Source organism: Dendronephthya gigantea, unplaced genomic scaffold (assembly GCF_004324835.1).
Source record: "Dendronephthya gigantea isolate DGI-Jeju-01 unplaced genomic scaffold, DenGig_1.0 000013F, whole genome shotgun sequence".
Lineage (NCBI taxonomy): Eukaryota > Metazoa > Cnidaria > Anthozoa > Malacalcyonacea > Nephtheidae > Dendronephthya > Dendronephthya gigantea.
In genome coordinates this window covers 2,144,410-2,159,705 of record NW_021163023.1, presented here as the reverse complement: position 1 = coordinate 2,159,705, position 15,296 = coordinate 2,144,410, and the positions used below count along the sequence as shown (strand labels likewise).

Here is a 15,296-nt window from a genome sequence, read left to right as displayed (position 1 = left end):
CAAACTTAGTTTCAGGTGAAACGGTTTGTAGGGGATCACACGCTAACTGACAATGAATAATGTTGACATAGGAAATGATACATTTGTGGGTGTTGTATGAAGGGATGTTGATTATTCTGAATATAGGCGATTGTTTCGTGTTTGAATTGTTCCGATGCACGTTCAACTACCATCCCTTTATGATCCAAAACAGGAAGAAATCAGGCCAACGTAAAGATATGGTACTCAACGCATGCTATTTAACATGAACATCTTTTCATCTCGGACAGAGAGAGTGTTAAAATTAGACAATTGCATATTGCTGGAATCGAATTATCCTCGAAAATAAATGCAAGAATCTACCAGCTTTAAACCACGATAGATTTATTAAGTAGAATGTTCACTAAAGTAGACCATCATATGTATGGGTTACAGCTATAGTATCATAGGGTGTATTAGAAATTGATATCAGAATAGTAAATACTCCATTAAAAAATGAAATTCATATATTTAAACGCAGAGTCATGATTCGTGAAAATTCTTTACAAAATTGTTGTGGAGTTGTTAAAATATACAGCGATGTTTGGCAGTAAAAACCTAACTACAGGATATGAAATGATGTGATAGGCGTATGTGACAGAGCTATGGAATTTGTGGTAGGCTTATGTGACCGACCTAAAAAACTACATAGAATAAAAACATATTTATACAAAATTAAATTATACGATTTCCTACTTTTCTATAACCCTAAGAATGGAGGCGATATGCAGTGTCGATTTGAATTCAAACTAACGAATATCTTGGGAAACCATATAAGTAAGGTTCCTAACACGAGAAAGCGAATATCTTGTATACTGTACGTCTATAGGCTTAAAAATAAACAGTTTATAATATAAATCAAGTCTAAAAAGTACGTTATCAATTTCAACGAGATTTTGAACTTAGAAGTGTCTTGTTTGGTAGTGTACAATTCAATATTCACACAATTCAATTTGAGGCATTTCAAAGTGCACTGTTTATAGAACAATTTGATGGAACAATGTTACAACACCTTGGTTGAAATAATTCACGATGCCAGTCATTGGATGGTGAGGTTGCCTTAATGCATCGAAAGCTTAAAAATCTGTTGAAACTCCGTTAAATAGCATTTTTTGGCAACCTTTTGGCGGAGTTAATGTCCTTTGCACTCAAGTACTGTTTGTAAACTTCGAACCAAAAGCCTTTATTGAAATCCAAGCACACGTAAAGAAAGTTTACATAACGTTGTTCTTGTCATTTCCAAACATATCTCTTAAGATCTGATTAACTCCTGTCAACAGATTAGTAGATTGGTGTTCCTCATTTGGTGTGAGATGCGGAGGACATCGTGCCAGAGGAGAGGAGCACTTGAGAAACGAATTCCCGATGGCCAACGAAAGATCACTAGGGTAATTCTGAATCGCGGTCGACGGTGGGTAACTATGGATTTCGCTCATGTGCGGGTATGAAGCTGGTTGATTCTGCGCTTGGGATTTAGGAATACGATATGCTGTTGACGGTGAGAATAGGCTGGCGGTCGTGGCTCGCTGCAAAGGCGGTGGAGGGGTCATGGACATGTACCTTGAGGAGAATGACGATAAATCATTTGTTGTTGTGATTGGATTTTGTGGATTGTGGTCGTACGGTATGTTCGAAGTCATCTTGGGTATTCTCTGCCCAGGACTGACTTTTCCTGAGTATGGTGGGGTAGACGATACAGCACCATTTGCCTGTTGTTGTGGTCCACCATTGTGCTGAACTGCACTTCCTCGTGATGTGATGCCATTGTGGATAGTTTGTGCCCACAGGTTCTGCGACTCGTGATGTTTGGCGTTTCCAGTTGAACTGAGGACTTTCAAAACATCTCCAGTGCTTATTTTATTGTTCTCAAACGCTTCCCTACTGGGCGAATGTGTCCTCTTTCTTTCTCGCCGTTTTGGTTGGAACTTGTAGTCGGGATGATCGATTTTATGTTTCTGGCGAAGTCGCTCAGCCTCGTCTATGAACGGTTGCTTCTCGTTTTGATCCAAAGATTTCCAAATCCTGCCCAAAGTTTTGCTCAGCTTTGCATAACTCAAATCAGGGTAAAGATTTGAGAGTTTCTTTCTAGCCGCCTGGGCGTACAGCATAAACGGATTCATCGGCCTTTTCACGGCATTTTTTGCCTTGGAATGCTTGGCAGAGTTTGCCTGTAGTGGAAAGGATAAGGCACGCCAGTCTGAACTCTCTAAAACTTGTGTGACAGCCTTCGCTATGGCCAACCCGAGCTCGCTCTGATCCTGTTGATCTGCCTTCGCGGAGTCGTTTCTTTCGAAATGCGTTTCTTGTTTTATCGTTTTTTCAAAGTTAACCGCCTTGCTACCCATTGCTACGAATAAAGAGTTTTCAATTCACGAGTATAATAATTCCTTTGTGATGTTCGGTCTAAGAAAACTTTGTGCTACAAATATTACAGCATACAATTAAGACGCCAGGTTGAGTCAACACTGAGGACCAGCGTGCCGTGGTCAACTAGCATATCAGAGCCCCCAAAGCGTTGCGATCGTGTCGGAATCAGGAAGTCAAATTGAGTGTAAAAATTGTGGTTGGTTCAGAGTCGCGCTGATAAGAGTTCTGCGGCCAATGGTAGAGAAGAGATACCGTTATCATGTGACGTAACGGATTCAAGGGCATACCACAATACGTATACAACGCACGGAAACATGCAAAAAATACACACCACGCATTTTAAGAATATTCCAAGTAATCGAAAGTCTTGAATGTGAGAATATCTACCACGAATTCAAATGCTATGAACAATAGATAAACTCAAACAATATACAGGCCTTATCTTGAAAGGATCTTGCGGTAAAACACTAAGTTCCGTCAATAATTTTCACTCAACTATTGTACAAATTCTGACAGGTCTTGAACAGATCACATGTGCTATAGTATAACTGACGTTATATTTTTTTGAAAAAGCTAAGAGTTTTGTGCGAAATCGCCTGTTGTGAAGTTAATATGTAAAACAATTGCTGATAAAGGTATTCAAAATTTTCGGAGCATAACGAGATAATGGTTTTGATAAAGGCGCGTTAATGAATGAGAAATATTTGAAACTTTTCACTTAGATGGTGACTCAGGTGAAACAACAAAAGGCAACCAATAGAATCCACATGAAGTTGTACTAAATTTAGCACAAATGCATGTTGGCTTCCTGCGTGTGTTTCGCATTCGATCGATGATTGTTGACATAAAGCATGCCACTTTGAGGGTGTCCCCCCAAACAATAACAATAGGTGACTTTCAGTGCGTCGGCAGCAGCTGAGGGATGGAAAAAAGTCGACCCACACAAACACAAACATATACTTATACTTACATGTGAGTGTCTTTCAGGTTTTACACGATCACATGCCTCAGGAAGTGACCTTTCTTTAATCTAAGACAAAATGGTTTATAAAGCATTAAGGAAACAAGCAATATGAACGAATATTGACACTTTGAATCGCAGCAGAGACAAAGATATTCCTGTTGCAAGTTTCTACTCAAGAAAAGGGAACCCGGACTTTCTGTTTCTTTACAGTCAAACTTTTAGGTGGATTTTCACATACAGTGAAGTGGTTTCTTTGAGTTTTGATATTCAGTTTGATAGCTCTCAGTACAAAGGAAATCATACTAATATTTAGCAAGCGACTCCAGTGGAAAATCACCCTTAGCTAGAGTTTGATCAGGGACTGATATAAACACTGGACTGTTCGGTCTTTAGACGTAGCAATTCTGGATCCAGTCCCCTCTCGTTCAATTCATATTTTTATCCGAACGCAGGGTCATAGAGATCTTGTATAATAAGGGTCATAGGGATACTGTATATGCCAAAGTGCCGTAACCACTATTTTGCAATGCGGGTATTGCTCTGTCAGTCTGTGTTATTTCTTCACAGGAACCCCTGAGGGACCTCAAATATCCATTGGAATCCCCAGTCTTTAGACAAACATCGGATTACAGATACAAAGTCATAAGATCAAGCAGTGATATGCAGTGTTAATCTGATCTTAATAGCATAATCCTACTCTTGAGAATAGGTTCTTTTTCGGGTGCTCATATAACCCACTGATATTGCCTGTTAATAGGTGAAAGAGGACAGGATATATCGCTAATCCAATACCACCACAATCCTAATCTAGAATCCTAATCTAGAATCCTAATCTTGGGGTTCAAGGACTCGAGTATAGGATTATCTCAGTAGACCCGATCACAAATCCCTGATCTGAAATGCTAGACGATTAGATTAAGTGTGTTAGGTTAAGTGTGTTATCAGATCAAGTGTGTTAAGATTAGATGGGATTACGTAATTGGCCTGCGAAAAACTCTATTTATTCCATACAGCCTTATAGGGCTTGATAGGGCTATAAATGCTGCATGATATAACCAGATGGATTTGAGATCAAGGATTGCAGTTATGATTGCGATTACCTAGGGAATGAAGCCAGGAATTGAAACTGAGTAAAAAGATTGGGGCTTGTAATGTTTCAGTACATCTGAACTGACTCTATATAGATCAGCAACACACCTGGACAGTCCAGTTACCATTGAGACAATCGGAATGCTGAATCTTGAGAACTAAGATGGCGGCGAATAGTTTCAAAATTTGACCTCTTAACAACTGGAATGCGCAAGCAGGTTTATTCAAATCGATGGGGGAAAGAGATACATTCGTGCAGAAATATAATAAACATAGGAATATAATACACGTAGCTTTCAAATGATTATAAAGAATCGGCAGGAAGAGGGAGGGGTGGCCAGACTGAAGGCTAATATTCAGAACAAAAGCTTCCGGCTTTTAGAAATGAAACATCCAGTGACGTGTAGTCACAGACCTATGAGCAAACATGCATCTGTGTCCAAGATTAACAAATATTTGATTCTCAAAATATTCCTTATTTAATATCTTTTTACCTTTTCATCTCTTTGTTTATAACCCAGACCACAGAGAGGACCCAGAATAAACAGTCAGTTGTTCTATAAAAAAGGGAAAAACTTCAATTTAACAAAACCAATTTCAATCCATCTACTATACAAGATTAGAGGAAGAATTACATCTTGTTATATTCAACTAAATTTATTAAGATTTTCGACAATATCTTCCAAAATGACCGGCAAAATAAACAGGTGAATAAAAAGCTTTCTTAAATACAAAAGGTATTGTCGAATCTATAAAGGCGTACAGTCTATAGCACTACTTAAAATACGTTGAAATACTTGCACTTGTAAGAAAACTACGTCGCTCTATCCACTCAATATGAAAGCGCAGTCTTTGAAATTCAACAAAGTTTGAATATTCACACAGAACACTGGAGAAACTAAAGCCTTTTGGAAATGTTTCCAAGTACTATACTAAGAAGTGAAATCGAGTGTTTTTGTTTTCAAGTTTTTGAGGATTTGCAGATGTGCACGTATGCTTCAAGGTATAGTGGGGAATGTCATGATTGAATGGTGGCAATTAGGTATTTCAAGGCAAGGTTAGGTATGGAGAGCAAGGCAAAGCGACAAGACAATGCAGGGTATAGTCTATAGAGTCATCATTGCAATCTGATGTATGTTAAGGGAAGGCAAGGCGTTGTAAATGAGGGGCATTTTAGAACAAAGCAGGTTATTTTGAGAAACAGGCAATGCACAGGAGGAAGGGTGAAGATGAAAAGTGCTCTGGTAAAAGATTGTCTTAATTAATATACAGCTCGTAAACTCTTAAGCAAGACTCAATCAATGTCATTCAATCGTGAGTGCTGTGCAACAATGCATGATAGGATCGGAAATATGAAGTAAATCATTTCAAGTCTTATGTTAATCAAATCATTAAGCTCAAGATAAGGAATGAAAATAACGATATAAAAATAGCATTAAAAACCCAAATGAAAGACGAAGAATACAAAACATGTTTTATAGCTGCATGTGAAGTGTCAAGATTTTATTTGGCAAGCATTATTAACAAACAGGAATAAACTATTTTGTGTATCATGTTGTGCTGACCACAGCAAGCGAATGTGATCATTACCACAATACGCAATCCAAAGAAATTACACACAGCGATTTCCTTTATATCTAATAGCTAAGGCTGAATTACAAATCATTGGGTCTCGAAATCCAACGCAATCTCCCCATATGCAACTGAGATAAGTTCGTAAGCTTTATAACAAGACAACAGGGCATTACATGTACAGGAACCAAATCAGGTCGTTGACGATGTAAAACTCATTGACAAACATGCCTGTTATTTGACTGGATTTTCTCACAGTATTTCAAAGGACTAATTCGTAATATCCTGTTTGTTAAACAGCCTGGTCAATACGACAAATAACCAGATAATTAAACAAACACTATCCGCCTGCTTCTTGTACGTAAATAACGTATTCATTTTACATATTGAGAAAGGTCTGGAAGTCCACATAAGCAGGAAGGAACTCTAAAACAAGACAAAGATGGGCGATATACACCGGAAGAAAGGCATCCTGAACTAACACTAGTTCATGTCAATAACAGCACGTTTGAACAAGTGTTATCTTCACTGAAGTCATCAATTCCATCATTTACGCTTAATTGTACTTTGTATAACACAGCATCATTATCTATCCAGTATATACATGGATAAAGTTAGTAAAGTTTCTGTCTGTAGTAAAAGTGGATCTCTAGAAAGGACCGTTTGCAACAATAAAAAAAAATTGAAGTCACTGTGGTTTAGTTTAGGTTTCCTCCTGTAGTAACACTGGATCAATAAGAGATGATCCTTACTAGACCTCTTGGAAGAACAGTTTAGAACTGATAGAGCTATCCAGTAAAATAAAGTTAGTTCTGTTTAGCGTTTAGGTTTCTTCCTGTAGTATCACTGGATCAATAAGAGATGATCCTTACTGGATCTCTAGGAAGAACAGTTTAGAACTGTTAGAGCTATCCAGTATAAATAGAGTTATTTTAGGTTTCCTCCAGTAGACTGTAGTAACACTGGATCAATAAGATGATCCTCACTGGACCTCTAGGAAGAACTGATAGAGGAAACATCTAGAGTTATGGACATAGTTTTCTTGGCTTTCGCATTATTTTAAACAACTACAGTGTTACTCATATTCAGAATCTGTTTATTACACCATTGAACTGTATTAAACTACGCCCAACCCATAAAGGATCATGGGTAGTAATATTCAGGATAAAAATAACACAAAAAACTTCCTACAAAGAATGTTTTTAGATCGATATATCTAAGACCTAACTTGAATTATGATAATTAGTTGGTAGTTATAGGGTGTGTGTTCCTGCAACTCGGATATAATGATCACAGATTAGTATGAAAAAAAAAGTAAAAAATACGCAGGTTGTTAGAGAGTTCATTACACTATAAGCCAAGGTCTATGGTTGAGGCAATTAAGCAAAGCGGGCATGTGCGTTGCGGAAAGTTGATCAAGGTGACTCAGTAAAACTAAATGTGTTCTTTATTTAATCAATTACTCTTACACCCATTGCGATGTCAAAGACACTTGGCATGCTTCGTTGAAATGAAGCGCTTTTTACAAACTTTCAGCTTAATCAGAAACTTTTGTCGCGTTTTAGGCGATAAAATGATAGAAAAAATTGGTATATATCTGTGGGATTATCATGAAATACACTCTGTGGGGGAGTGGGTAGGAAGTTTTGATGGGGGAAATGTCGGGGGGCTGAAATTGATCACGATATCACATTTTTGAAATCATTCCAGATTTGTGTAGGTTTGATAACAAACGCAACGTACGCAATTCAGTGGTGAAGTCGAGGAAGAAGCTTAGTTTAGCGAATATGTTCTCCAGACTTTGTGCTATTATGTACAACACAAAACAGTTTTATATATAACTGGCTTTTTGAAGCAAATCACATTCACGTATACATTTTATGAATGATATAAATTCCATTCTACAATTCATCAATGCAAACGAATTCTTCACAAACATAAACACGATAATACTAAATAAAGTCTTTTGTGTTCGAACTCTTGAAGTGCATGATACATTACAAAGCACCTAACATCTTCAAGGGCGATACTTAGCTACTCGTACGCAGATTTAGTCAGTTTTTGAGACAAACGTATACGCAATTAAACGGTAATAAGTTGAATTCTTTCCAATTCATCTTTTTGAATGCTTAAGGATGAACTCATGGAACGTGTATGGTACAATTTTTATTTCATATAGCCAAACTGCTCTTCTAGAGTTCAAAATAGGGAGAGATCAGGGCTATAGTGAGCTGTGCTGAGCAAAGTTGACCCGAATTTAAATTGATCTTTATTGCAGCCAACATTGTTATGGGGTAAAAGAGACGAAGTAAAACAAAGGAACACTTCAACTTTTCTAGATTACCAATTCTGTCATCTCCAAACGTGTCAGTTTGCGTGTTTGCTGAAGAATATTTATCCTAATTTCGCCTTCAGCTCAAGTAATTATTCCAATTATGGCATAAAAGCTTTTGTAGCAAAATGCTCAGGATGGTAATCGTTAAAATAGGAAACAAACTACTTCGGAATGAAACGGTTCTTTCGCAGTTTTAAACTCGATCAAGCGAACATTGAGTAGACCATTCCAAAGATGAAGTATCGACACTTCAATCCTTCCTGACATCTCAAATTAAACACAAACAAGTAAAAGACTTTATAGAGAAGTTTCTTGATAATTCATTGAGATATTCTATCTATTACATGGTATTTCTTTCATGCGATAACATTTGAATTGGTCCAAATGCAGGATTCATTATAAAGCAGGCCAAAAAATGTTTAACGCAGGCTGTGTGCATGCTTTCACTTCTTGAGAACTTTGTAAAAGCGATATAGATACAAAATATACAAAAGAATGAGGATGATTATGAGCGAAGTGTATTCTTTTTGAACACAAAGGGCCTTAAACAAAGTGTTTTGATTTTTGCTGTAATATTGACGATACTGTTGCTGCAGAATTGGCAATGAATAATATTCCTTGTCTGATTTGAAAGAACTCATCAAATTTATATCTCATAGCTATTTTATCAAGGATTTCTCATATCTTCTATGGCGTGTTCTCGAAACATTCAAGCAATGAGCTCACTTTGTAATCCGCCATCTTGGATTGTTGCATGGGCAATGCAGGCCAAGTAGGAAGATTGCGCTGGTTATATTGTGCTGCATGGTTATATTGATAGTTTTCGGCCTAAGGAACTGTCTGAAAAGGAAAATCGTTTAAATCGTATTGTAATCATTTGTAGGACAATTCGCTTGTGACGTCACTAAACTACTAAAAATCACATCATAACTAAACAACCGAGGGAAATATTTCGTGTTTGGGAGATCAAATTTAAATCCTTGGTACAATGATTTCGGCACAAACTCTTGATCAAGCTGCAGTATATTGCAAGAACGACAAGCTTGAGCATCACTTAAGAATTGTATACACAGATTTTTTGTATATCTCTCCCAACTTCTAAAGCCTTTATCTACTTTATTTACATTGAACTTATTCACTTTTTTCCACATGAGTAACGAGTAAGTTTGATCCATTATAAAGACCATTCTTCAAATCATGTCAAAAATTACGAAAGTTCGAGTGAGCATTAGACGTGTCATGATAAATTGAAAATCTTCTAACAAAGGTCTCACAATTACATTATATTTTGAGAAGCAATGCCGCGAAAGAACTTTCTTTGCCAGAATTTTCAGTTGATGAGGCTTAAATGCAAAATTTGCCACTCAGGATTGTGTGTATGTATGTGTGTGTATATACAAAGGCTTTTCTGTGCATTTTCAAACGAAATATTACATGTTATCCACAGCAATCGCACTGAAAAATTTCTCATTTCTCTTGGGTTTGTCATTTCAAGACATCGATAAGATTCTGCATCTTGAAGCATCATTCATTTGCTATAACATAAATCTCGAATCTCCAGCTTAATCGTATATGAAAGATGCATAAAATTTATAAACAAAACAATTAACGTTGAACTAGGCTGAATGATGGTATCTTGCAACACCGAATTAACGCCCAATAAAAAAGATGCAATCTTCAATACATATATTTCATACGAAATTTTGAGTGGCGAAATCGAAGCGCCAATTTTTTTTTCTCTGCGTTTTTAATAGCTAGTCCATCTGAACTAACGGTGGACTTTCTCTAAAACAGTATAATTTGGGTTTTTTTTACTCTTGTACATGACACCGAATTCCCATTCGTCCCTTTTTATTCGAACGGGATCAGACAAATCAATTATAATCATAACTTCCTATTAGGTCCACCCCATGTCATGGGCACATAAATTAATGTCACCCAATGGCATACAACACATCATGTGCGGCATGGCACACAACCAGATGAATTCTAACATCCGTCATTCCTTGGTCATCCTGTTGTGATGGTTAAATATCAACTTGTTATCAAACGTTGTTTTAGTTCCTCTGTGCAAGGAAAATATGACTTGCGGTGGTAATAGCAGAAAATTACAGATACGCGTGCCTATTATTTGAATATATTAAGTCTATATTTAGAGGGCGTTACTTCCCCATATACAGATATGAAAGTACCACAGCTGCAGTTGCGTGCATGCGCGTCAATAGGAACATATCTTTCTCTCGTAAAGATCAATTAGAAGTCGTAAAATACATTTTATTATCAACAGGGGGCTTTACAACAAGTAATAACCATGTAATATGTAAATGATTTCACCAGGCTGGCTGCATGCATGCTGGTGCAGCATTACAAAAAGAACCGTTAGAAAATCAACCAACTTAATTCATACTGAATGGATCAATTTAGATTGCAATTTTTCAAATACCACTTCCCTACAGTACAGCTAAAAGACTTGTTAAAAATATTCAAGATAGGTAATAGAGTTTCGTGATCAAATTTACCCCAAATCACCTAAGTCCTTCCTCCACAGGAACAAGGAACAGTTTACACTATCGATTGTCATTTTCCAAAGGAGAACTACAGTTTGCAAAGTTGTTCGATTTAAAGGGGTATATAAATAAAGTAAATTAGTTTAATACATCCCATTAATTAAGTGTTTACTTCAAAGTCTAGTCTTATACTGATCTACAGATATGCAATATTGTGGTACAGAATCTTCTATCCTTAACATGTCTAGAAAGGATTGAATTAGCCATTTTTTGGAGAGGGAATAAGGTGTATACCAAGCCCTTAACCTTGTTGTATTGCAATGTCACTTGATGGCCAAGAATGCTCTGCAAAGCTAATCAGAAATCAAAAATATGCTTATTGAAATATCTCTTTCATATCTCTAAGAACATTGTTTTAGCAAAAACCTTGTTCTACCAAGTAAAAAGAAGCCTTTCTTCCTGTGAATTTGTAGTTTTTCTCTGGAAAGTCATAACTAATCAGGTCACGCATCACAGCCAGCACAATGACTATAATCATATCTTGACGAAGCACACGAAAGATTTTGGGATTTTGGAAAGAAATTAAAGATGTAAGGGTAATAGCAGTGTAATTACGTTTCCCCCTGTTGGAGAAGAAAAGAATACAGCTATTGGGCTATTCAGACTATTGTCTCAGGCGGAAACTACGACGGAAGTGTCACTACAGTAGAAATATGTGTTATAAATATACCCAATATACATTATGCCTAGATACAGAACGACATCAGCAAAACAAAAGTGAAATACGTGGGCACCCATCATTCGGGTACAATTACTGCACGATAATAGACCGCTTCTTGACACGAAAACACAGGTAGCGTGCTGTTTTGGACAATGTAACCTGTTATTAGTCACACACGTTTTATGCGACATCTCTTTCGAAATTAATCCAAACGTCAGTGTCGATCAAAAGAGCCTGTTGACTCAATTGTTTGTGGACATGTTCGTACACCCGTAACACACTTAAAAGAGAGAGAGAGAGAGCAAGTCGCATAAAGACTAAACAGACATTAACAGATCATAGGTGTCGAGATCACTTCGATATTAAGCTGGGAAAAAGCATTGAAAGTCATCGACAAAAACGTGTTTTTCAAATTAATTTCGTGTTGAATGTCAATCATGCTTTGCAAGATTTTTTGCATGACAAACACGGAAAGCACTCCGGATAAATTCAACACAAAGAGAAAGCCAAAATTAGCCACAATGCAACAAATTCCTGATTTTGATAAAATATTCAAGCGACTAAGTCATTTTAGGTCAACTACAAAAGCGTGTTTCTTGAAGTCACTTGTTTTTCGTGGTCATTTCTGAACCACTTAATACTGAGACATCGTTCCTGGACGGCACTTGGCTTATAAAAAACGGATAAGTTAATTCTTAAACCACATGGTTCCTTATTAACTGATATGTTTGCTAATAACGGGTCATTGTATAGCAAAGCATAAGTCACAAATGACATCGTGAAATGCCGCCAATTCATTAGCTTGCGTTTTAAAAAACCTCATGTCACTAAAGAATGTAGGATATCTTATACCACCACCTCGTCTCAGTTTCAATATAATTCAATCGTGTGGGTCAGAACACCGTATTTAAAGTCACCAACAAAGGGGTGTTTTTCATCTCGACTAAAAAGCTAGCGACTCTTAGCCATCAATGACGTTGATGTTGACGTCAGATAGAGGCATTTAATTTCCTTCTGATTTTGAACCTCTCTTTCTCTAGCATCCTCCGGAAATGCCTGAGCTCAAGAGAGGCTATAAAATGATGATGGACCACGCGAGTGTACCCACACTCTTTTGAGTTTGCTCGTCACAAACATCACATCCAAGTCAAACAGTGGTATAAACTCGCATTCAAAACCTTGGTGTTCATCCATAACTCACTCTACGCAATATCGATTTGATGGCACCCAAGAAAGAAATGACTACACAGGGTATGTTTCACTTCTGTTATCCAAATATTGATCTTAACTGGGCACGGATTTTAACTATGCCATTAGATAGCACTCGAGCTGACCAACACATCAAGCCTGCAATCTTGAATGCGCCAAGGATAAATTCAACGATTTTTCTGATCGCTTCGCTTGTAGATGTAAAGCAAAACAACTCAAAATTGAGAATATCTAATTCTTCTTCACTCACTTCATGGCACAAATTTCCAGTTATATGTGAATGCAAATTTCCACATCAAAATGCTAATCTCTTTGCTTTTCGACTAAGCGTCAATCAAAATTGGTTGCAATTCACAAGCGTGCCTATACCGGGCGTCGTATAATAATTAGTGTCAAAAATATTGGCCTTGTTTGTTAAATTTGAATGCGAAATTCCATGTAACAATTTCTCGATAAGTATTTGTGGATATAAAAACCAGGTAGCCATACACCTTCTGGAAATTGGGATGTATGCCTAAGATAGACCATCGCTGAGGGTGGGAGGTCGGGGAAGGAGGGTTTTGGGCGGGGGTTGTATTGACTACATGATAATTCTACATGACAGCACGTTCCACCTGCTTGAACAAGGAAGTCTAATTAAATAGGAACATATTTAACTTGAAAGCAGATTTTAGCTCTACTATCTTAACATTTGATCTAACTGTGTATCACTTATTCTTTCAAAGGAGAAGGACTAGACGTGCAGAGCGAGACCACGACCGTAGACAAAGCCGTCAATAGAATATTCAGCACTCCCGACTGGAACCCGGACTCAGGAATCAAAATTTCATGCTCGCGACGTAAGCACAAGGACAAAAGTCACATTCGTCGGCCAATGAACGCCTTCATGATCTACGCCCAAGCTGCCAGACGAAAGGTTGCAAGAGAGTATCCAAATCTTAGCTATGCACAACTCAGTAAAACCCTCGGGAAACTCTGGCGTCTGCTGGACGCGAGGGAGAAACGACCGTTCATCGAGGAGGCCGAACGTCTCCGACAGCAACACAAGGTCGACTACCCCGAGTACAAATTTCAACCGAAACGAAAGTCAAGAAAAGGGAGCACGGATGAAAACGAAAACGTCGTGTCAGAACGCGACCTGCTAACGCTTCTCAAATCAAACGTGAACACGGGACTGTCAAACACGAACAATAGCGATCATCAGGTCAGACTGCCGGGAAATCCCGACATGTCACGAATCCCATACAACGCACAACTTCACGTCAGCACGAACTATTCCGAAGGCATTCCGAAGAATCCCGGCGTTAAAATGGAACCAGAATCGCCGCAAGACGAGATCTTCGAAGACCTGTTGTCCGTGTTAAGCGATATGGAAAATGACAAAGCGAACTTTGGGTACTCCACGAAACTTACCCCGCCTCCTTCGCCAGATTATAACCTCAGTCTTCTTCCCGCTAGAAGCACAAACTCCCCCGTAAACCCTACGTTTCCTACCTATTCCACACCTACCCACCACAATAACGACTTCACGGCGCTATCGAACTATTTGACCGGGTACCAAAACTACAATGAGTTAAGTTTCACTCAGACAGTGACACAACCTGTGACCAGCCCGTTCCAGGGCAGTCAAGCGTTCCAAAACACTCAAAACACAATTACCAACACGGAACTTGCAAATCAGTACACGAATTTAGTGACAGTAGTCTAATACATACAGATTTATATTTATATATATGTGTATATGTATAACGTTTGTGAAATATTACAATGGAGGGGAACATTCTAATCATATAATAATACTTTAACCGAAATATTTATACAAAATAACCATAAAATTCATAGACTTAATTCAAACTCATGCATACTACGGATAACTTAGGAGTTTATATTGAAAGGTAGCCATGAATTTCATATCGTATTTGGTGGTAAAAATACGTCAATAAATCTTTAGATAATGCACTGCGGTTAATTTGAATGGCTGCCATTGTAAATAACGCATTTTTTGTATATTTCCATGAACCACACACGTGTGTTGGTATTATTCAATAAAATTCCGAGTATTTCAAAAGATTTATCGTATTTTTGTTGTTGCCAGACTTGTTGAAATGAGGTTTCATTGTTTTATATCGTTTCATGTTTACGAAAGGAAATGAAAAACGTTTTCTCGTGTGATATGGTTTACGAAAAATGTAATAATGTTTCCTAGCTTAAAATCTGCATATCAACATGTTTTCTTTCTGTCAGCCTCGATACTTCGATAGAACTAAATTACATATTTATACCAGATGGAAATTCCTTCATCCTAAAACAATACTGTTTTTGTTGGATGTATGTATGGTCGTTAGTGTGTCGTTATAAATTCCCGCGAGTCGTGTTCAATTCACAAGAAATATCTCCTTTATGAGCTGGCTTATTCATAGAGAAACTGATCACAAAAGATTTCGCCTTCAGATTGATACATATTGAACAGTTCAATTTCTCATCAATCGACATTTTGCCTCAGTCCCTGCCGTG

General features: G+C 37.6%; 3 protein-coding genes across 3 annotated transcripts in view; 1 reads left to right on the top strand and 2 right to left on the bottom strand.

Moving 5' to 3' along the window:
• LOC114519435 (transcription factor SOX-2-like) overlaps positions 1-15,296 on the bottom strand; it is a 56,742-nt gene that overhangs the window by 8,214 nt on the left and 33,232 nt on the right. The window contains exons 5-6 of the mRNA XM_028539560.1: positions 4,933-4,995; positions 3,356-3,415 (exon numbers count right to left, since the gene is read on the bottom strand). The gene's annotated coding sequence lies outside the window, so the exon portion shown is untranslated. The remainder of the gene's footprint in view (positions 1-3,355; positions 3,416-4,932; positions 4,996-15,296) is intronic.
• LOC114519669 (transcription factor SOX-9-like) lies at positions 468-2,523 on the bottom strand. The gene has a single exon (XM_028539844.1). It carries the CDS (start codon positions 2,361-2,363, stop codon positions 1,233-1,235), a length of 1,131 nt encoding a protein of 376 aa, XP_028395645.1. The 5' UTR covers positions 2,364-2,523; the 3' UTR covers positions 468-1,232.
• Positions 12,559-14,974, top strand: LOC114519670 (transcription factor SOX-9-like). The gene is made up of 2 exons (XM_028539846.1): positions 12,559-12,824; positions 13,508-14,974. The coding sequence occupies exons 1-2, from the start codon at positions 12,794-12,796 to the stop codon at positions 14,488-14,490; spliced, it is 1,014 nt and encodes a 337-aa protein (XP_028395647.1). The 5' UTR covers positions 12,559-12,793; the 3' UTR covers positions 14,491-14,974.